Raw genomic sequence first — 24,665 nt, 5'->3', positions numbered from 1 at the left:
CTGCTGCAGACTGCAGAGGGGAAGGAGTCTGTAGAAATATGTGGACAATCCTGTAAGCTGATGCCAGCAGGAATTTGGCATGCAAAACTGCCTTAGTTTATTAGACTAACTGGTTGATCTCAAGCACAGCACTGTTTGCACAGATTGAAAGTAACTCTGGGAGGTTTCAGGTGGAAGCAATTCCAAGCCCTGCTTGCTACCTGATGGACTGGAGATGAAAGAGACTGAGGCTGGGCTGTTCTCCATCCAAGGCGAGTGCCTCTAAACTATGGCTCCTCTCCCCTTTAAAGGTTGCCCCATGGAAAATCCACGTGGATGACACACACACATCAACAAAGCATTCTTGGAATGCCTCCCTCCATGGGGTTACTAAGTCCAAAGACATTACACTGGAAAAGGCAGAATGTTTCAGGACGATCCAATGGCTTACAGAAATTGCAGTTTGCCGAACTTTGGTTGCTCAAGCTCTTTCGTAACCTCTCGTCGGGAAAATTCTCACGATTGCCATTCCTGAGGTCTTCTATGCAGCCAAAGACCCAGCAGTGGCAATATCTTCAGTGGCTTCCAGATGGGTTACAGATATCAAAAATTCCCTGCCTTTTTATATCCCCCTACACCATGGGCAACCCCGGCTCATGAGATAAGGAGTGAAAGCAACATAACTGTAGGCAGAAGATCCTATTAATCTTCCAGTTGCCTGACAAATTGCAAGGTCCCCTTTTCAATGGTAAAACTGAGAACGGAGAAAAGAGGGAGGAAAAAGCAATCTATTCTGAGCTAGGACTGTGACTGTAGCTAATTATTTATACAGCAGTTTTACACTGCACAACACTTCACAGTTTTTAACTGTGCTGGCCCACACAACAGTCTGTATTGTAGGAGATTATTACTCCCATTTTACAGATGAGAGACATGATGCTACTTCTGCTCTCACGGTGCCTAAATGATCCCTTAGCTCCACTAGCGCTCTGTCCCTTCCGAGGTCAGCTGTGAATACACAGAGAACACTGTGGAGTCCCAGAGAGACATTTCATTTACATTCATCACTGGGCTTAAAATACCCTCCAAAATTAAGGGACTTTCCAGTGAAATATGCAGTCCCCTTCCATCACTTGTTTCTCCCCACCCGTCTCCAGCCACCACAGAGGCACCTCCAGCCATAAAAGGCAGTATAGAAGCCCCAAACGTCTGCCTCCACAGCCACAGGGGGATATCTCTGTCTTTATTCAAGGAAACGGCAACACTTCCCAGCAAGTCTTGCCCCTGTGGAGCAGTTGCCAGGACTGAAGGTTTCCGACTTCCACTCTTTCTAAGGCTCCTCCTCTCCTGGATGTTTCCCAAGCAGTTTCAACCTGCATCTGCACACCTCTGGTCTCTGTTCTGCCCTCCTCATTATTCTGCGTGTTCTTGGAGACCGGGGGAAATGGAGCTTGTCACAGCAAGAGCGGGAGTGTCCCTGGCTTCTTCAGCAGCCTCTTAAGCCCCCTCCTCTGCTTCAGCCTTGGAGTCTGAACTGCTCCCTTTCACCAGCTCTTCCTGCTCACTAAACCCCGTTGCCCCTTCAGCACCTTCTCCCAATCCTCTTCCTCCGACCTCTCCTCAGTGTCCCACCACCAATCCCCTGGGCTTTGAGCCTTCCTCCTCTAGGGTTTCCCTTGGGGGTTCCCCGACTGGTGTCTCCCTCCACTCCTCTTTGTCCACCCAGTCCCTGACATTATATCAGCAGCTTCACCCAACTATAATTTCCTGGGTTTGTTTGTGTGTGTTTTTAAGTGAGCGTGTATATTTTTTTAACTTTTTATCCATGGCTGATTAGGGCCTTTCACATTTACCGTATTACAATAGAACAGTATACCAAGTCCCTTAGCCTCCCTCCCTCCAACCTGATTCATGCCTTAAAAAAATAAATAGCTACAGTATTATCACATCTTATATTAGGTTGCTTGGCATGCTTTACGGTGCTCAGATTTGCATGCTCAGAGGTTATCCCCAGATTTCATGTCAGTTAACTTGGCATCGTCTATGTCTCTGTCAATGGTTGATAGAAAGGATGCAGAAGACTACAACTTCCACCAGCCCCCGCCAGAATGGCCAATATGAAGGGATGATGGGAGTTGTAGTCCAAAACCGCCTGGTTGGCAAAGGCTGAATTAAAATAATATGAACATTACTCCACCCATCTTTCTTGTGAACTTCTATTCCCTTCACTGAATTGGCTGGCAGTCACAAGGAGCCACCCTTGTGCTACAGCAAAACAGGCAAGCCTGGAAACATTCTCAAGAGAATATGCTAGATTATGTCAGCTCAAGAAGCACAATGATTTATTACTGGGTGTCAATGTGGTATCCATAAGTAAGTAACAAGGATGCTCCCCACTCCCTGCAGTTTCCTTCTTTCGAGATTACAAATTACACGAAGAATTTTATGTTGTCATAAACAGGGAAAAACATGAAGCCAAGCCTTCGCCCACCCTGGTTTCGGCAAGGCAGTAATTGTCTCAAACGTCTTGCTCACAAACATGACAACTCTCTGTGTGCACATATTAAACCTTGCAATACTTGTAATATTCCACACTCTGAAATATTTCGCATACCCTCCAACTGTCCCCAAAGTACCAAGATCGTCACAAAGAGTCCCAAATTCCCAAGGGACATTCCTTGCAGTACAGCGTTTCAGTGTGTTACTGGAAGTTCAGATCTAACACATTTCTTTGCTCTATCCCTCCCACTCCATTCCCTGCTCCATGCAATATGGCGTCACTTCCTGTTTCTATCAGTTTTATAGATGATGATGATACTAATGGGTTTGACTAGATGGTCCAACTCAAGTGTAGTCAATATGGTGGTGCCTTTCAGTCTTTAGACTACAACTCCCATTGAGCATGGCCAATGGCCAGGAATGATGGGAGCTGTAGTCTCCTTATTCATTATTTTAGCGGATGGGGAGGATTACAGCCTTGCTGCCCTGCTCCACGCAACTCTAAATTGCACAACTGAACCCCGGAACAGAATCCAAGGAGGAAGACTAAGGAATACAGAGAACTTGGGAAGTTTGCTATGACCAGCCTGCAAAGCACTTCCCAGATAACGGCTTGCATCTCTTCCGGCTTTGGCTGTTTACAAAGTGTGCCGGTGGTATTTATTGCTCTCTGTTATCAGGTTTCTATTCATATCTTTCAGCTTGTTTCGCCTGAGAATGCGGACAAGATTCTTGTTGGAGTGCAGCCAACTATGTGTGTGTTTGACCCTTATTCATCCCAGCTGATTAGGACGGCAAGGCTGGGAAGGACCGAAGGGTTGCCAGAGGTTGTTAATGCATCACTGAGGGAGGGTCATGTTCCAACTGTTTTAAAGAAAGTGGCAATACATCCCTTCTTGGAAAAGTAATTGCTCAGATTGTCCTGACTAGGGTAAGTATAATCCATTCTTCAATATTTCACCCTTGGGCCAAGGGTCTGGTTTTAGGTGCAACACAGCAACACCACGAGGCATCATGACACCAATTTTGAAGCTGGTTAAAGCAGTTGTCTTCACATGGAGATCTATTTTCAATTAGCTGATACTCTGCTGAAGGAATTAATAAAGCCATGTTGCACAGTTCCTTCTGTCAGCTTAGAAATATAGAATAAAGTTGTCTAGATGAGCAGGGCGGGCTTGTTTCCTGCTGCCTCTGGGACTGCTGTGGTGGTGAAGGCCTAGAATTGAGGGAGTTTCTACAAAGGAGTTGTCTGTATCTGATGTACCTAGCTGCACATTATGCATCAGAATGAGGGCACCAACTGGCAACATTGCCATCATCCAAAATATATTAGGGAGCGGTTACCAGGCCTTAGCTCCCCAATATACTATGTGTTGCTTTGAGCAAATACTAACATTATATTTCTACTGGCAGTAGGGGAAGCCATAAGGCACCCGTGTTGATAGAAATCATGGGTGAGAAGTCTACTCTCAGGCATCTGATGAGCTATGATGCTGTTGCTATTTCTGCTGATATTATCTGCATTAATTTTCTATGAGCTGGGGTGATTTTATTACTATATGGATGACTGGTGTTTTTATCACCTTGTTTTAAATCCTGTATATCTTACATTTGTGGAAGTTGCTCTGAGACATCTTGAGAAAGGTGTCTCGAGAAATTTAAAACAATGAGGATAATTATAAATACGGGGTATCGAACTCTCACCAAATGAACAATATGGCATATGGTAGGGAAGCCGCTTCAGAAATGAATGAAAAAGAGGAGAAATGCTCTAATTCGTTGGAAGTGTTGGAGAAACAGAATTAAAACTGGCAGTACTCAACACAATCAGATGATTTCTGGGAACATCAAGGATTGGTGCCATCTGCAGTACAGATGTAGGAAGAAACCAACGTGGAGGACCAGAGCCAGTTGAACCCAGTAAGGAGGTACGATTCCTAGTAATGGTGTCTGATGATTAATAAATGCTGAGTATGTATTAGGATTTCTGGACTTTATGACATTTACATTCCTGACATTTTGAGTCCGGTCGTTGACAACTTTATAGGCTCGTCAAGGCATTGATGAAGTCAGAATCTGGTGGAACTCTGCATGGACAACCAGGTTTGGCTTAATGACTAGTCTAAAGGTCATTTGTGCCAAAAGTGGGTCTTGCCCCACCATGTAGGAATCACAGGTGCAAAGCCCCTGCATCACACATTCCATTGGAGACAAGGTGAGAGGAGACCAAGGAAGCATCACACATAAGGGGGCTGTACAGCAACAGACTGCATAGGATTTTGTGTGTGTTTGTGTTTGTACATTGACCGAATTAGTCACACAAACCACCTGGGAAGCTCAAGCGCCTGGCTTTTGAATTACTTTTCTATTTGGGGTTTTATAGCAACCTGATGGCATGTCCAAAGCATAATTAGGCAAGCAGGCATGTAGCAAGGACAGTAGCAATGGATTTCCCAACCTTAAAGTTTGTGCTTTTGGATTGTTCTTGACCCCGAATACAGAAGTCAAACTGCTATGCCTTGCCGACTGCCTTCCCCTCAAAAGAGAGCAGCAACACAAATCCAAGTGATGGAAATGAGTGCAAGGAAAATGTTTCTTCCCTGCCAAGGCAATCCGCTCACTGCAATCCTTTTAAACTCAGGTGACTACTGACATTTCAACATCTCCTGGATGAGAACATGCATTTTCTGTAGAGAAGCCTTCTCCAAGCTGGTGTCCTCCAGATGTTTCAGGCTACAAACTCCCATTGGCTTCAGCTAGCACAGCTGTGCTAGCAGAAGCTGAAAGGAGCTGAAATTTGAGGCATCGACTTGGAGGCAGCAAGTTGGGAATGGCTGCTAGAGGCAGTTGTTTCCTCCACTCTCCTGAATCAGTACTCCCATCACCATCATAAAAATATATTTATGAAAATTATTGGTACACTACCTTTGATAGGAACGCAGGTGGCGCTGTGGGTTAAACCACAGAGCCTAGGACTTGCCAACCAGAAGGTCGGCAGTTCGAATCCCCACGACGGGGTGAGCTCCCGTTGCTCAGTCCCTGCTCCTGCCCACCTAGCAGTTTGAAAGCACGTCCAAGTGCAAGTAGATAAATAGGTACCGCTCTGGCAGGAAGGTAAACGGCATTCCGTGCGCTGCTCTGGTTTGCCAGAAGTGGCTTAGTCATGCTGGCCACATGACCCAGAAGCTGTACGCCGGCTCCCTCGGCCAGTAAAGCGAGATGAGCGCCGCAACCCCAGAGTCAGTCACGACTGGACCTAATGGTCAGGGGTCCCTTTACCTTTACCTTACCTTTGATTAAAAAAGAAAATCCACATAGAATAACCCACACCGAACAATAAAAACACTATCTGTAAAACAGCATAACATTAGTTGCAATAACACCCAGAAATGCCAGGAGAAGGTAACAATAATCAGGCAAAGTCTGCATGAAGAGGTATGCTTTCAATTTCTGGCCGAAGCACCCAACAACCTGTGCCCACTTGATCTCTGGGATAAAGGGTATCATTCTACAAAATAGGCGCCACCAGAAATAAAGCTTGTTCTTTTAACGCTTCAGGCCAATTTCCATATCAAGAAGACATCCCCCTTCCAAACCCCCAAATCAACAAGGTTTGCTTAATCACCCTTCTGTAACCCCAGCAAGTGTTTTGTAACTGTGCACACACCGGAGAGTCCTGAGCTGCTCAGAACCAAAGAAGCCACGATGGTATGAAACAAACAAACAAAAAGCCCACGGAAAGGCCAAGCAAAGTCCCATCCAATTTGCTCACGAGGCAGCTAATGCAGTTTGTCAGCGTTATAAATCTCTGGATTTGTATGAAGACCCGGATTGCCAAGGAGAGTCCAAGTTAGCGGCGGGGCTCGTTTTATCTTCCGCTCTCATCATAAACGCCACAGAGAGGCACAGTCCAAAAGACTGCAAAAGGACACAATCATAATCATGCTTACTGGTAAAAGAAAAAGTAAGCAACACGGTGACCTGATTTTTTAAAAATATTTTAAAATCAAGGCCTGGCTGGCTGCTAATCCTCTTTGCGTCAAGGCCTCAAAAGCAGACAGTCCATCAGCCATCCTTCTAAACAGAGGGCAGACAAGGTTATAGGTAGGCAGGCCAGGGGAACTCCGCCTGCCCCTGAACATTGTTCCATGGAATTTGCACAGCAGGGTAGATGGGAATTTGGAGGCTAGCCAACGCTGGGAACCATACCAGTCCCTGAGCCAAGCCTTTCACCTTCCTGCATTTCTGAAGCATCAGGAAGCTCCTGGCTAGCCTCCCAGCTTGGTAGAACCCAAAGAAAACCCCCAGTATTGTAGTATAGGAGAAAGGGCTTGAGCAGAGGGGGGCGGGCAGGAAAGATGCTCATTCAAGATCTTGCACATAACATCTGTGGAAAATTATTAGAGGCAACATCAAGTTCATTGCTTGCATTCTCTGAAAGCAGATGTCTTGATACAGGGTGGGGGTGGGGACAGTGTACAATGCTGCTATCTGCCGGTTAGGGTTGGCAACCGTTAAGATATTTTTTCTGCCCAGTTGGGACTTTTGCTTCACGTTCAGATTAAGGTTTTTAAAGAAAAAAATTAAAATTTATTTTAAGAAGTGATCCCCTCCTACTCTCACTCTGATCCACCTTCAGGGGAAGGGCCAGAGCTCAGATAGAGCATCTACTTTGCATATTGAAGGTCTCAGAATCAGTCCCAGGTATCTCCAAGTAGGACTAAGAATGTCCCGTCTGAAACTCTGGAAAGTCATTGCCGGTGATTGCAGATAGCCCTGAGTTAAATGGACCATTAGGCCACTTCCTATACCTCCCTTTGATCTGACTAGCCCTCTCTCTCTGGCCTTATCTACCAAAAAACCCCAAAAGTAAACCCAGGCTGTACCCTAACCTGACAAAATCCCACCAAGCTCCCTGCAACTGCACCCCCTTATCTCAATATCTTTCAAAACACACCTAAGAACAATGCATGAGTGCTTTGCTTTTCCTCCAAGCTAGAAATACCTGCTTCCTCTCTGGCCCCACTAACCACCACAGCTATCTTATTTGTGCCATCCTTTCCACATCCAAAAGGTGTGCCAATCAAGGGATGTAGTAGTCAGACCACACGTGGAGTCCCGTGTGCAGTTCTGGGCTCCACAATTTAAGATTGGCAAGCTGGAACGTGTGCAGAGGAGGGCAGCCAAGACGATCAAGGGCCTGGAAACCAAGCCTTATGAGGAACAAATTGGGTATGTTTAGCCTGGAAAAGAGGAGACTGAGAGGAAGTATGATAGCCAAATATTTTAAGGGCTTCTACAGGGAGCAGGGAGAAAGCTTGTTTTCTCCTGCTCTCGAGGGTAGGACTTGAACCAATGGCTTCAAGTTATAAGAAAGGACATTCCACTAAACACCAGGAAGAACTTTCTGACTCCCACAAGCAAAGGTGGATTTAGGGAAGCACGACCACTTTGGTCACGCTGGGTCTTGGAGGCACCACAGAGGATGCTGCAACTATTATCTAGAATGGAGTACGAGAGGCAGTGGGGCACCAAATTTTGGTGTCACACATGGTGGTCACCGCTGAAATTTGAGCCCCTAAGGTCTTCCACTACCAGGAGAGGTGGTGGACTCTTTCCTTGGAGGTTTTTAAGCAGAGACTGGATGGCCATCTGTCATGCATGATCTACTTGAGATTCCTTTTTAAAAAAGAATGATTATGCAATACCGTCTCCACAGAGAAAAGAACATAGCATTAAGTTTATGGCATTAAGAGATTCCTTTATTGTAAGGGGGTGGACTAGATGATCCTTGGGATCCTTTCCAACTCTACGATTCTATGAGAGTAGGAGTGTTGGCTTCCTACCAAACAATACAGCTTGGCAGGAAAGAAGTCTACCTAACATGTCCGGCAATTACCTTACCTTTCTCATCTGTCACTACCCATTCAACTTCTGCATGTATGTGGAGCTGTATTTGTTGCAATTTCTTGTTTGTTTGTCTTGCATGCATCCGATTTCCTTCCATTTCACTGCAAACGTCCACGAAATAAAACCATATGCTCTGCCATAGCAACATTCTAATACAAACACAGACTAATCTTTGTTCACTAGAGTACACAGTTCTTTTTTATTTCTTATTAACACAATCTGCATCTGCATACAGTTCACCCAAATTCCATAGCAACCACACAAATACAAATTAATGTTTTTGGGGGTTTAAAAAAAAAGTTTTCCGGGAAATAGCTTGGAACTTAAAAGGGCAGAATGCAATGTTTGTAAGCAAACGCAGCTTGAATTGGGTAGCACTACTGACTATAAATTTTTTCTGTGTCTGTCTTCTCGCAAGTTGAGGACTTCTATAAACTAGAAATATGTTGAAAAAGAGTGTCTCTTATACTAATATACCTTATACTTGTTATTAGAAGCAGCAGAGGCAGAAGGAAAATGCTACACAAATAAAGCTCTATTTCTGAAATTACTTGCAAATCCCAATGCAACTAGTGGGATTTATTAAGTTTGCATGTGGCTTGAAGAACTGAAAATAGATGCTTTGGATGCTAAAGCTTCCCTTACTTTTGCCTTTACATGCAGTTTATGAGAAGGAGGCAAAACCAGTCAGAGGTAGCAGCACCAAGTGTTAAATCTCGCAGACCTTTCCTACGACAAGGAAGCACCTGAAACATTCCCGAAGGCTATCTGGAGCATTTAAAAAGACTCAAGAGTATACTGCCTTTTAAAGCATCCTTTCCATGCCTATTCATCCATATTCCCAACTGCATTTGAAAATTTAGCTTCCATTGATTATGCTTGCCAAATACCTAGGGCATGCTGGTTGTTTTCAGAAGGTGGTGGTAGTAATATATTGTACCAGACAGCACTGTGTACCATTGCCATGTAGGGATGCAGGTGGTGCTGTGGTCTAAACCACTGAGCCTCTTGGGCTTGCCGATCAGAAGGTCGGCGGTTTGAATCCACAAGATGGGGTGAGCTCCCATTGCTCTGTCCCAGCTCCTGCCAACAGTGGTGTAGCAAGGTCAGGTGGTACCCGGCGCAGAAAATTTCTTGTCATATCTCCCCCCCATCAAAATCTAGTTGGACTCCCAAGAGACTGTGATCTACTCACAGTATAAAAAGACTGCCTGTGATCTACCCATTGTCATTGCCAGTTGTTGAGCTTTTTTTTTAGGGATTTGCAGGGCAGCCCAGGAGCACAGGTCTGTCAAAAACGAAAGGGGGAAGGCACGCCAAATGTCATCCCCCTCGGAGATGACACCAGGGCGGTCTGCACCCACCTTGCTCTGCCCCTGCCTACCAATCTGGCAGTTCAAAAGGATGCCAGTGCAAGTAGATAAATAGGTACCACTGTGGCAGGAAGGTAAACAGTGTTTCCGAGCGCTCTGGTTTCCGTCACCGTGTTACGTTGCACCAGAAGCAGTTTAGTTAAGTTGGCCACATGACTCTGAAAAGCTGTCTACAGACAAACGCCAGTCCCATCTCAAGCTCTAGTTGTTCACTATAGAGCAGACTTCAGGAATTGTTCATCAGTTCCCACATTCCCTTCAGTTCTGCTGCAGCTGTCACTGCTTACAACCAGCCACACCTTTTCCTGGAAGGGTGCAATACAGATTCATGTAGAAGTGTTTTTAGAATTGCCTCTTTGTGCACATTCAGGAAACTGGAAAAGCAAACAGGGTGTTGCGAATCCATTTTGTTTTAAAAGGTTGCTGAGTCACACCTGGCAACTTGCCAGGTGTGGCTCACCCTTTAAATGTGGATTTTTCATAGCCTGGTAAGACATTTTGTTTGGGTGGGCATGTGCAAAATATGACTAAGCCCCTACTAGCCCTTAACCAAGTTCTGCCTATGCCCCCTGAGCTTTTATCACTACAGTCGTGAACCTACATGATTGAATCAATATCCAGCCCCAGTGCCAATACTTATTGATATGTAACATACAATGGTACCTTGGTTCTCAAATGCCTTGGTACTCAAACAACTTGGAACCCAAACAATGCAAACCCAGAAGTGAGTGTTCCGGCTTATGAACTTTTTCTGGAAGCCGAACGTGCTCCATTTTGAATGCTACGGTTCCGATTTGAGTGCCACACTTCCATTTTGAGTGTTGCACTGAGGTCTGCCTGTTTTTGCTATTTGTTTTGCGTTTTTGTGGATCTTTTTTGTTTTGTTTTTGTGACTGTGTGGAATCGTTCAGCTATTGATTGATTGATTGTGTGACTGCAGTAAATTGCTTATTGTTTTCATTTTATGGTTCAATGCTCTTGTTAGATAGTAAAATGAATGTTAAATTGCTGTTTTAGAGGTTGTTTTTAAAAGTCTGGAATGGATTAATCCATTTTGCATTACTTTCTATGGGAAAGCGCACCTTGGTTTTGGAATGGATTTCTTGAAGAGATTAATTTTGAGAACCAAGGTACCACTGTATTATTTTGTTCCCAATTATAAAACAGATCACGCTATAGGTTAAGGCTGATGTTACATGAGGAGATATAATTTTGTGACCCAATTTTCAGCCAATTTATATCGGACCATTAATTCTTTTTTCATTGTCAATAAAAAAAGTAGTTTTCAGGAACAGATGTATCAATTTATTCGCTTGTTCAGGAAGTAGGCTTGAGACAGAGTAACAATTTCAATCTTCCTTCCCTGTGCTACTAGCGCCCCCCACTAGGAAAGACTACTAGTTAAAATCCTGGGCAGCTATCTGCAGTCAGTTGCAGAGAGTACTTGGCCAGCCAGGCTGTTGGTCTCTCTCTCAGTATAAGTCAGCTTCTCATAGACTATTCCTTGGGGTCCTCTGAACAGGCAGTTAATCTAGTAAACAGACCACATGAATTGTTTGGCTGTCGCTTTGGTATTGCACCAATTTTCTATGTGCCCTGAAACAATTATGGGGTTTGCTACACCGCCCCACCTCCTGTGGGTTTGTGCTTTTTTTTTGGTAAAACAAAGACAATAAAGTCATTGTAATAAATACTTACTCACTCTTTCATGCGAGGACAATGAGCTAATGTTTATTTAGTACTTTGAAGCTGCAAATGTACCAACACATGAGCTGAAGTTGCTATTGCCGCAGCACTTTTTCCAGTGCTTTGTCCAATCTAGCTTTAAATGACTCAGTTAATGAGATGCTCACCATTTCCCCAGGGAGATCATTGCGCAGTGCAGTTGAACAAGTTGTCAAGGCTTTTAGGGTACTCATCCAAAATCTGTCAACTGCTTGATTTTGTTGTGTTTTCTTATTTAAACTGAAGTCCATCCCGATCCACCTGGTCTATTTGGCTGATGCAGTTATGGCACACCACTGTCTACAGCTTCCTTATAGCATAAAAGGAGGCAAAAGGTCAGCCCAATGGATCAGGTAGCTAACAATATTCAAGTTCAGGCAATTATCCATGGCCAAATGTTATACTGAACAGCTTCAAATGCATATACTGTTTGGCCTCTATCTAATACATAAGCTCATTTCAGAACTACAAATTAGCAAGGAGCACATTGCACCTTTGCAAATAATTATAGTTGCTTGTATTTTTCTTACTTTATTAGGCAAACAGAAAGCTTCTTTATTTTAAGCATTCCCAGTTCTGACACCATCTTCTAACAATGATGGATATTCCTTAGGGCAGCTCTGTGTTGTTCCATTTATATCTATCTAGCTCTCTAAACTGCAGCATTGAAAAGTGATTATTTATCTACCTAGGTCAGAGAGAGATAAGCCCCTTGCCAAGGCATTATTTCCATTATATAACATTAAAATAGCATTTGAATTTGTCAGAAGTTCCATCTATCCAGGGCAGGTTTAATTGCATCCATAAGACCAGGGACCTATCACTGGGAATTCAACAGGTCATTAAGCTTAAACTATTCATGAGTCAGGGACCATGCTGAGGAGGAGTGCACTAGGGAGGAATGGTGAGAGCCCTCCCAGCCTGCTGCTTCCAGGAGCAACAGGACAGTATAGATTCAGAACAGTGGTTTGCAGAAGGACATAGTTCAGAAGGCAGAAGTTGGGAAGTACTGGAGGGGGAACAGCTAGGAGGAGAAGCACTGGGAGAGAGTTAACAGACGCACTGTCTCTGGAAAGTATTCACCCGTTCTGCCCAAGGTCAAGAAAAGCAGATAAGGTGGCAGCACAGAAAGCATAGTGGTTACAAGACCAGGTTACAAGACGCAGTAGCGACTTGGGTGATTAGGGAGGAAGTGGGTGGAACCCTTAATTGGGAGCACCTTCATTCCTAGGAATGGATTCTTTGTTCTCTCACTGTGATCGTTAAAGGTTATAACTGGTAAGAAGAGTCCTTTCTCTTTGTTCTGCTTATCTACGGCCAAAGGGGGGGGGGGGAGCTGATTCCCTGAAGCCTGACATCATGCAAACTATGTAACACAATGCAATCCCCTCTTCTCAAACCTATTATCCCAGAGTTTCTTGAAGCCCGTTTTTTGTTTCTCGAAGCCCAGTTCAAGCAAAGTTCCAGGAACATGTTTAGAAGAGTACGTTACATGTCCTCTGGGAAGCATCTATTTGTTTCATTTTTCAGTCCTCATGGGCAGAAACTGAAGTCTTAATGAACCATTAAGGCTGTTGATGGGCATAACCCGGCCAAAGTAAGACTGACTTCAGATACTGATCTCACTTCACGATTCAATTGTCATCACCAATCCACTATGGAGTGTTATTTTGAGGGCACACAGCAGCTGATCCTTCAGGTGCTTTGTATAAATCAAGAGAGAAACAAAAAGATTGCTGTTCACCACCTTATAAAAGCTAGTTGGGCTGTGATCTTACCACGTATACACACAGCACAGGAAGAGACCAGTTACAATGTAAAAAGAAGGGCAATCAACCTATAGGGTCTTCCCAATATCAAAAGATTGTTTGAATTACCTATGAACCCAACTCCACGTCATCAGTTACATTAAGGTAAGTTCTTGCCAGTTTAGTCCTTGATAACAGCATCTTGCCAGACAGGTGCTCTTCTGAGCACACAATGGGGCAAAATTTCTCTAGATTCCACCCACCTCTGCTGCATCATGAGCTGCAACAGATTTGGCTCACTATGTGGTAAAATCTTTCAATAGTATGTTAGAGTAGGGCTGGATCTAGACCCATTGAAGAAGCATTTCAGTTATACGGGTTGAAAACTTTGCATGAGAAATTGGGTTAGCAAAAATGGAACTCCAGAGCACCATCTTGCGTCATAATGTTAGAATGTATAAACAATGCATATAAAGTGTTTTTTCTTTGCGAATGTAGCTGAGTCCTGGATGCCCTGGCTTTTTCTCATTTTCTTGTTTCAATAAACTCACTAAGGGAAATTCAACACTAATCTCTCCTTAATATTTACATTGCCTGCATTGGTTTTTTTTAAACCTAAATCAATTACGCACACATTTTAAGGTAGCTTAACACTGAGTCAGACCACTGGTCCATCTAGTTCTGTGACTTCTACATGGATTGACAGCTACTTTCCAAGGGCTCAGTGGCCTCGCAGTGCCAAGCTACCTGAAATTCTTTTACCGAGATATGCCCTGGGCTGAACCTCGCACAATTCTTTCTAACAATGGCCTGGTTCGTGCATCACAAAAAGACTGGCTTAGAATGAGCATGTGAGCATTCATGCTCGAGGAGATCAGAGGAGCTCTGCTTCTCCCTGGTCATTCTGGTGCTGCACTGCACTAAGCCTCAGTATGTTATCCAAACCCAGGTTTGTGGTTTAGCTCTCCTTTGCAAACCATGAGCCGTAGAACATAGACCAAACCTTGGCTGCAGCTCATGATTGGTTTGGAAAGAACTAAACTGGAAGCCCAGAGTTGGATGACATGTTAAGCCTAATGATGTCTAAGCACAGCATAGCAGCAGAAGAACTGGGAAGGAGAAAGTGGCTGCGATCTCTCTAGGAGCCCACAAACTCACCCCAAGCTGCTGCTTATGTGCAATCCAGATCAATATATTAAAGCAGGGATTTATTCCAACAAATATTTGTTTCTTTTATGAGTTGGTTGCTTCTGTTTCATGTTCTTTACCACACCCAGATGAAAGGAGAGTTAGGTGTTTTATTAAAAGTATTTATAGCTTTCTACTTCAATAAGTGGAAAAAGACAGCCAAGCGTACAAAGATTGGCAACAGAGTCCTGTAAAATTGTAATTGTTACATCAGTGATTTTCACAAAAGAAAGCTAGAGCTAGGCACCTTAATCTATAAACATAGATTAGAACATAATGTAGAACATACATTAACAGATTGCAGTGCTTTTTAAATAGCTATAGGTTTTGGATACTATTAATAAAAAGCAATGCTCAAAACTAATTTGCTGAATATATGTTCAACAAGTCAGGTGCAAAGCAAGTTGCTCCAACTCCACATCCGATTTTGCTTTGTCAGGAACTATCATGGATTTCCCCTTCTTCCTCAGACGAGTTTTCCTGATTGGATTTACTGGCATCTAAAGGAGAGAAGGGGAAAGAAATACAATATTTATATATTTACTAAGCTAACCCCAGCCCTGGTTTTGCACCCTCCACAAATGTATCCTATTATTCTCTTCGATTTAAATGGATTCTTATCTACTATATGATTTTGGGTATTTTTATTTATACCACTTACAAACTTTGGTGATTAAGTGGTATAAAAATAGGTGGAATAAATGAATAATAAATGCACATTTCCACAGTACATAGTTACTTGCAAAGTAACTATCATTCATTCATTCATTCATTCATTTATAAATTGTATACTGCCCTTCATCTGTAGGTCTCAGGGGTGGTTCACAATATAAAAATGCAATATAAAACTACAAAATACACAATAAAAAACAAGGACGAAAAAAATCCCACAATCCAATAAACCTCCTCCTCCCCCCAAACACATTTAAAAGGGGTATAAGATGTTCATCATTAATAGGTGGAAGTTCTACCAATTGTTCATGGAGTTACTCCTAATCCAACCCCTAATCAGAATCCAAGAAGGACTGCCATGTGGTGTGGGAATTCTTGCCTGAGCATTGTGTTTATTGACTAGACCTGGTCTTATAGTTCTGGAGGTGCAGCCACATAGGCTTGCAATTTCTGTTTGGAAGTGTAGGAGGGCTTTGTAAGGGTAAAAGATTGCTTGGCTGATTTCTTCTCCATCTCCCTTAGACAGAGCAGTCAGGCTTTTGTTCTTGCCCCTAGTTCCAATGAGGATGGCTTCCAAGTGGTGCTCAGAGAGCTACCTTCTTTAAAACGGGATGCCTGTGACTGCTGCCTCACATCTACCACAAAAACTGCACAGCAATAGACTTTTTTCTTTTTAAAAAATTGTATACCTTCCTTTCTACTGTACAAGGCGGCTCACAACAATTCAAATCACAATATGAAAATATAATAAAAGTGTTCCTTTCTGATGTGCTGTCGGAGACCATGGGTGCAGTTTCTAGAAGTGAGTGCTTCTAGCAATTTGTTGGCCAGGAAGACCACTGAGAGGGAATTTTCCTGAGTGAGTTTCTTTTCTGTTTCATTAAACATTTCTTTCGCAGGACAAAAGGATGCATTTTTTCTATATTCAATATAACACCTAACTGATGGAACAATACTACAGTATCTATTATCTAGCCTTTCCTTCAAGGAATAAAGGCAGCATATATCCCACCCCCCGTGAGAAAAGTGAGGCTGAGAGATAGCGACTGGGTCAAGGTCACCCGGTGAGCTTTAAAGCTGAACCCGGGTGTTCCCAATCTTAGTCTGGCACTCTCAGCATACTGGCTCTCATAAGAAACCGTATTTATAAAGCAAAGCTGGGTGTGGTGATGTATCACTAGGTGGAAAGACTCAACATGACAGCCATCATTTGTAATGTCAGGCAGAACAGAATTTGGCATTTCGTTCAAACTTCTGATTTACACAGAGCACTACTGAGAATTGGTCTTGTTTCATGTTGGAAGCCTTTCAACGAAACTAAGACATGACGCATACATGTTGCCTTTTTGTATAGTTCAACATTTCAACATAGCGTTTGCAAGTCTGAGCCAAAGCGAAGATGTTACAGATTCAAGCTGTCCAGAGCTCCAGGACTGACTGATGTCATCATTTCCTGAAGTCTTTGTCAACCTTCCCCTCCCTCTCCCACCCTCCAGATCACCCTAATTCTCCTGCCACAGCCCTACCAACCCCTCCTCAGATGAGGTCAACAGATATATATATACACACATATAAAATGCATGTTTGCAAAGGAAATACACATAATCTTTCTTATGGGTATTTTCACTTAACTAACATTGCTTAACACCAATGTGCCTTTTTGTACATATGAGGCCAAAGGCTTCTTATTAGAGAAATATTACTAAGATGGAGTTAATGGGGAATTGCTACGTAGTCATGAAATGCTGAGCAGATGGTCAGCAGGGGTAACACTGGGATCAAGTGTGCACCTGTATAACTTCAATGGAATCTAGACAAGAAAATAAAAGCACTTCACCCAGAAACGGCTAAGGTCACATTTTGTCTACATTAAATCTAGTGTATAATCAATTAACATCTATATGCCAGAGATGTACTGAGTACTGAGATAGAAAGAAATGTTTTTGTCCCTAAGTCTTGTAATAACTTCTATAATCCTTTAGTAATTCTAGCCGTGACTATGCTTGCAGACAGAATGGCAAACACCTGTACTTTCTTTAAACAAGACCAACCATACTAACCCCATAAAGCAGCGTAAACAATCTGATTTAAAATTACTTTTAATTTGAAGGCTAGGGCCCTTTTTAAGTGGAATACTGGATTTTATTGTGTATGCATATATAAATTCAGGTTGTGTCCTTTGTCAGTTTATGCAGCGAAAAACACATACTTTCTAACATATTGCTCAGTTACAAACGTAACTAATGAAATATCAATCTTATTCAAAGACAAGAATATAAATCCAGAATTTTGGTGATCTCATTGCAAGGCCCATTGTAAGATCTTTCCAAGGTGACCAGAACAGAAAGATTCTGCTGTTTCAATAGGCTCATGAATGTTTTCAAAGTTTTTGGGTCTCATAAGGAAAAACATTCCAGATATTTCAATTCTAGAAGTGTTTGGTTGTGACCTGCACTTATATCCACATCACTACTGACTATCTATCTATGTAAAATAAAATAGAAAAATTCTATATAGGCAGCAACTAAAATACCATGGGAACGCCAAATCTTGCTAAAAACGGCCAATCAGGCACAATTCACAGCAGCTTCTTAGCGAGAAGAGGTTTTGTAAGGTTCAGTTTCCCATTCAGATTAGCTAGTGCTCACATGTTCTACAAATGGAAAGGTGTGATCCACATTATGCTATTAGCAGCTAGATTAAATTCTTTTTTTTGTTTTGTTTTTTGTTCAAGCTACTGAACACACTTATAGCAAGCTTTTTGAAAAAGGTTATTTTGATGTAAACCACCTTGCACCCTGGTTATATATACAAGACATATGTATACATAGAAACATAAGCAAGTGAAGCGGGATAGCAGAAAAACTTCCTTAGCCCCAAACTTATTCCAGAAGACAACAATGGCAAATCTTCCCTTTTTAAGATGTATGCCATTACTGTGCCTGCTCAGCACTGCCAGTGCAACACTGTAGCCATTTACCACTGAAACCTACCCTGAAGTGTTTGATTTTTGTTATTTGTTAACTATTATTTGTATTTATAACGTCCTCTTCCATCAAATAGTTGTGGGGTGGGTTGCAAAAGTGTAACCATTGCAAGTACCACACACAATTAAAAATTTGGAACAAAAAACTGCTGCACAGAAAAGAGCTACACTAAAATACCATGATATACAACTAAAATACAATGCAAGGGATTAAAACATTGTTCCAGCTGCATTTAAAAGCTCATCTTCCATTAAGTACAACACCCTCAACTCCTGAAAACATAGCGAAAGGAGGAAGGGAGTCTGCAGGTAGCATATGATGCTGCCTCTGCTGTGGTATCTAGGTATAACATGGAGTCAGTCTATGGTAGGAAAATATGTTGCTATGCACCCTGGAAAGTTACTGCAGCAACCAGAGAGGTAAGGTTGTGTAGAGCCCCACCATCACAACTTTTTGGTACTTTTCACGTCGCCCTTGATTCTTAATTCAATTTGGACTCCAAGCAACATTTCTGTGCCAATTACTAATATGTCTGGCTGCAAAACAGCTGGCCGCCCAGACGCCACTAGGTTCTTTAAAGCTGCACTTGATAACCGGAGAGCATTTTGAGATGCATTCGTTCTTTTTCTTTCGCATCTACTCTACCCAGAAATATCAGCCAAATGTATAGGCTATAAAACACTTTGGCATGTTCAGGTCTGTGCAGTTTGCAAAGCAGAAGCCTTATTTGTCACAAGAATGTAAGAGAGCCTTGCTAGATCAGGCTTAAGGCCCACCTAGTTCAGAATCCTGTTTCTCACAGTGGCCAACGAGATGCTATGGGAAATCCACAAGCTGCGTATGCATGAAACAGCCCTTTTATGCCTTAGGAACTGATATCTGGACCATGCTTCCTCTGAGCCTGGAGGTAGCATATAGCCATCATGTCCAATATAAACATTAATATATTTATGTGGCAGAATATTAAAATATTATTTCTTCCTAGCATACTGACTCTGGAATATAGGATATGACCAAGAAAAAGAAATGGATTAATTCTGTTCCAAGGTATTTTGAAGGTTTCACAGTAGAGGAAGCAAACTTTTCTCAGTTATGTAACCAACCATAATTTGTAAGATATATTCAAGCATTGCCTGGTGCCTTCAGACTTCCAGTTACCAAGCAGGCATTTGATCTGGTAAAACAAATCAGCTGCAGATGCTAACAAATGCTATGCTGCAAAATTGTCTGGAAGGTTATTCATATAACAGGTATGTGTTTATGTACCCTATCAAATTTGATGGCTCAAAAACCCGGAACTATGGTTTTGATGCATTTTAGATCTATTTTACATTATCATAAACTGGTAAATAAAATGCTAACGGTATTATAAAAAGGTAAAGGTACCCCTGCCTGTACGGGCCAGTCTTGCCAGACTCTAGGGTTGTGCGCTCATCTCACTCATAAGCGCTGAGGTTTAACCCACAGCGCCACCCACGTCCCTTTTAACGGTATTATAGTGATTAAATTACTTAAAACCTAACCGGAAAGGGTCAACATATACACTGATAATATATATAATCTAAGTAATTGCAACAGGGGGGAATGCTTTATTATTTACAAGCTGATGCTCATTCCTGGTTTTAACAGGATAAAGAGCCTTAATTCTTGTTTGCATAAAATGTTATTGCATTGTAATGTATAGTTTCTTACCGTGGCCAAGAATCACCATATCCGTCTGGAATTTCTTCAAAACAATATGCAAAGTTGGGTATTCTATGACAACCTTCCCTTTCAAATTGTCTCGAAGGCCTTTGCTGACATCCAGTTCTTCATACCTTTGAAAAAGTAATTGCAAAAGTTTATTGACAAGCAGATATTTCAAAGTGTTAGAAAATCAAACTTCTTCACAGGCATTGCGACAAATCTCTCCTCCTCCAAATCCAGTGGCGGCCGGTAGGGCTGCAAAGGCGATGTGGCACACCTGTTTTGCCGACTGCTGCCATTTACCAAGAGGGACAATGTGAGAAGCACAGAGGTGCTGGATTGGCTTCACTATGGCATCCACGCCGTGCTGCGCTCTGCACTGATCAAATCCAAGAAAGGAAAGGGCAGTTCTGCAATCCAACATTGTGTCCAAAGTGTGGCTAGTTTGTGCTGGAATACGGGCCTATACAAGTAATTCCAGGTCTCGTTTTGTTGATTACGCCATAAAAAACCCCGATTTCAGACTTCCCTTCCCTTGATAGTGCTGAATTACCATGGCCATTGAGGATTAGGTCCACCATTTTAAGGGACAGAGTTAGAAAATAAAAATCTGAAAGGGAGGCTATCAGTGTACTCTGGGATAGATGTGAACCAAATTTCAGCTTCCTGGAAATAAAACAAACATTTCATAACCTGTTGAGCCAGTCAACCGAAACCACTGTTTTTATATATATATATATATATATATATATACTCTCTCTCTCTCTAGTAATTCAGTTTGTATGCTGTGCTGTACACATGGAGGCACATTCCAGGCTGCCACTGGAAATCCCCCAAAGCTCATTCAAGTATTTGAAGCAGCAATTGCATGCCCACAGCTCAACATTCCGTACCAATGTGCAGTTCTCTGCTGGGTTGTTGGCCTCTGCCTCGAGACACAAACAGAAAAAAATGGTTCATTTTTAGGCTCTTCGATATAACTTGGGCTGCAGGCATGAATCAAACTTTGGTTTTGCAAGTGATGTAGATATATATCACCCACAACCCTTTTATGATTCTTTCGTTTTCATATTCCTCTATTAACAAGAGTGACTTGATTAAACCTAATAAATAATCCAACTATTTTAGGCACGTCCAAGCAACATGAGAGTCCTTTGGGACCTGGAAAAATGGGTGTATAATGAAGGCGGGGAATAACAGGGGGCGATAATGCACGCTGCACTGATGTGCAGAGGGACCAGATTCCCTGTGCAAAATGGTTGCCGCCTATATAAAATTGCAGCTTCCCAGCCATGGCACCCATACACCCTTCTTTGCTGCCCACTAAGGCTCTCCCATTTTCTATTTTTTTAAAAATGGGGGGGGGGTGTTACGAGTTTTGGGGAGTGCTGCCTTCTTTGTCCATTTTATTTGTTTTAGTGGGGTGCAGGTATTTTGCGTGATCTGGGCATTACAAGTTTTTCTTCTGTGAAGAAATGTGACCTGGGCTCAAAAAGGTTGGGAACACATGTTTACAAATAGCTCAGTCATTTGAGGGAGATATATAAATGCTTCCTTTTAAAAAAAACCAACAAATCCAGTAATCGGGGTATCTTCTATCTGACTTTAGTGTACACGACATTAATTAAGAACTATCGTAGTTAGATGGCAACGGTAGGATAAAATTATATCAATATACATGTGCAAAACCTTGAAAGTCACAGAACGGTAGAATTATGTAGCAAAACAAAACCAGAAATCTAACTGATGAAATTAAGAACTATTTGTTTGTGGAAATAGAATTTAAAATGTCATAACTTCATAGTATAACCCACAGCTACTCACACCAGCAGCTCCAAACTAAACTCCCAAAAGAAAACCTCATTTTATTTGTGTGTTCTGGCTCATCCATGTGACTTGGATCAGCCAGCCAATTCCATATAAGGGAGACTTTCTCCTTCTTGGGAGGATGCATTCAAAGCCAGGAGCAGGCATCATCATAGCATTTCTAAATAACTGAAGTAATCCTAAGAACTTAACTGTGCCTATTCCTAATAATTATTACATAAGCAAGCTACGGTCCTTCCAGACCTATACATTTCAAGAGCAAAAAAAAAAAAACAAACAGAGAAAACTTCAACTCCTAAGGCTATTAATAGCCAACACTATCTCAGCAATTATTACAAAAAAAGCAAAGTGAGCTGTAATTCCTCAATTGCCACCAATCTACTAAATCCAGTGAATAAAAAGTTTAGAGATAAAGTATTTGCCTGAAATAGATTCCCAGTATGTTGCCTAGCCTTGACTTCCACCAACTGTATTATCTATTGTAGAATTCCTTACCAGTTACCACAATATTTTAAATCGATATTACTGGTATACCTCACTGCTTATTGCATAACACTGTATCAGGAGTCAGATTTTTAAAAGTCAAGATGTTAAAAATTTGCAACTTGCTTTTTCTGGTTCTGGAAGAAACAACTTTAAGCAATGGTTATGTCCCTCAAATCCAACTTCAATCATCATGAAAATATTTGGTTTCATGTTTCTTTCAACCCAGAGTAATTATGACCAGCTCTTTCTGAAACCTTTTAAAAAGGATAACAGTATATTGCGTTTCTTATTCAATGAATGCATTCATAAGTTGTGGATTAACACATGAACAGAACCATATTTACTGATTTATTTACAGTACTTTAATGCAAAATATGGCAATACCTTTCTATTGGCAAGAGTCTTAACACATTCTTTTCTGGTTAAGCAAACATCTACCACCAAAAGGCTAAAGTCATTCACATGCCACAATACACTTTCCATTATCTCATGTTTTAGACAAAACATCTTTAGCGTCCAGCTTGGCATAGCATAAAACATTTGTACTTTAAACTATTTTATGATAGTAAATTATTCAAGTGTTAGATCACCAAGGCATAGCTTTAAGTAAACTTTATTGGTTGACAGACAGTGACAGCTTTTGGCAAATAGCCAAGACTCTGGTGCAGTATGAAGAGCAAAAGAATCTTAAGAGAATAGTTTTTTCCTGTAGTGATCTAACTAAATCTCTGAAACTTACTATTCTATTTTGCTTTTACCTTCTTGGCTTCCCTCTCCCCATAAAAACAAACAAACTGTTAACTGTATTCTGCTCTCTCTCAAATACAGCTTTGATTTGATTTGCTTTTATAAATTAAAGAGTGTCCCATTTATAAAATCTATCAACACATTTCACAGCACTTCAAACACAAAAAAACTGTTGCAAATATTAAATGTTTCAAAGTAAATGACAATGTTAGACCAATATTTTACCATTTTATTACTTCTATTGATCATATTTTTGCACAGACCAACTTAATATTTTTAAAAATCCCATAAACAAACCGCATATAAAAACCAGCAATAAACAAAAACAAAAAGACTCATAGAATCGTAGCGTTGGAAGGGACCCAAGGGCCATCTAGACCAACCCCCTGCAATGCAGAAATCTCAGCTAAAGCATCCATGACAGATGGCCAACCAACCTCTTCTTAAAAACCTCCAAGGAAGGAGAGCCCACCACCTTCCATGGAAGACTGTCAAACGCCTCTTACTGTCAGAAATTTCCCCCCTGTTTAGTCAGAATCTCCTTTCTTGTAACTTGAAGCCACTGGCTCAAGCCCTACCCCCCAGAGCAGGAGAAAACAAACTTGTTCCCTCCCCCAAAGTATGTATTTCAAGGAACAAATCCCACCCACCCCACCTTAAGTCCACTTTTGGACCTGTCCTTGGAACAAGTTGCACTCTCTCAGCCTAACCCACCAATGGTTACTGCTAATGATGGTCGTATACTGGCTCCAGAATCAGAGGCAACACACCTCTCAATGGCAGTCACTGGGGGAGAACAGCGGGAGAAGGCAGTTGTGCTCCTGTCATTGCTTGTGGGATTCCTACAGGTATCTGTGCTGGTCAAAATGGGCCCTTGGTCTGTGGTCCATCAGGGCTTGCGATTAAGAGGGTGCAATTGTAATTGGCGTTCTAGAATTTTATCCTTGAGGGTGGGAGGTTTTAAGATAGATCGATTGTGAAGATAGTTTCTCACAAATAAGAGGCTGTGGTCTCCTAAGTGACATGTTCAGGAGCTCTTCTTTTAGTTGAATTTGTGGTCCACCAATACCTTTGGTGACATCGTTTTAGCACCAGGTGAACGCTACTCTCTCCCCCCGTGCCATTGATGGACTGAGATTATGCTGTTTTGCTTGTGTGGCTGTTGCATGTTTTAAAATGGGTATTAATTGCCTGGAGACCGTTTAGATAACAAGTCTAATGATAAGCAATAATAATAATAAGGTAAAGGACCCCTGGATGGTTAAGTCCAGTCAAACGCGACTATGGGGTTGCGATGCTCATCTAACATTCAGGCTGAGGGAGCCAGCGTTTGTCCACAGACAGCTTTCCAGGTCACGTGGCCAGCAGGACTACACCGCTTCTGGCGCAACAGAACACAATGACGGAAGCCAGAGTGCACGGAAACACTGTTTACCTTCTCGCCAGAGCGGTACCTATTTATCTACTTGCACTGGCATGCTTTTGAACTGCTAGGTTGGCAGGAACTGGGACAGAGCAATGGGAGGTCACACTGTTGCGGGGATTTAAACTGCTGACCTTCCGATCGGTAAGCCCAAGAGGCTCAGTGGTTTAGACCACAGCGCCACCCTCCCAATTAAGCAATAATACCATTGTAAGGAATATGAGGCTCTAGTGCCTTGATACAGGGGACAGTCTGCTGGAATCATCAAGGGCAAGCTCAGCATTCCCACCAACTGGGGTTGGTGGTATCGTTTTTGCTGCTATTTGAATGTTTTGTACTTTATTGTTAGGCATTATTTCAGTGTTTATTAACATGAGATGTTTGTTTGCCCTTACTGATATTAGCGTGACTTTGT

At 42.1% G+C, this 24,665-nt stretch overlaps 1 protein-coding gene across 1 annotated transcript in view; it reads right to left on the bottom strand.

Moving 5' to 3' along the window:
* Positions 1 to 14,512: 14,512 nt before the first annotated feature.
* Positions 14,513 to 24,665, bottom strand: part of ZNHIT6 (zinc finger HIT-type containing 6) — a 38,025-nt gene continuing 27,872 nt past the window's right edge. The window contains exons 9-10 of the mRNA XM_077928503.1: positions 19,774 to 19,898; positions 14,513 to 14,922 (exon numbers count right to left, since the gene is read on the bottom strand). Of these exons, the coding sequence (XP_077784629.1) occupies positions 14,858 to 14,922; positions 19,774 to 19,898 (190 nt within the window). The 3' untranslated portion in view covers positions 14,513 to 14,857. The remainder of the gene's footprint in view (positions 14,923 to 19,773; positions 19,899 to 24,665) is intronic.

This window comes from Podarcis muralis, chromosome 5 (assembly GCF_964188315.1).
Source record: "Podarcis muralis chromosome 5, rPodMur119.hap1.1, whole genome shotgun sequence".
In the NCBI taxonomy this organism is placed as follows: Eukaryota; Metazoa; Chordata; class Lepidosauria; order Squamata; family Lacertidae; genus Podarcis; species Podarcis muralis.
Note: the sequence above shows the minus strand (reverse complement) of the source record. Positions and strands in the feature narration are given on the sequence as shown.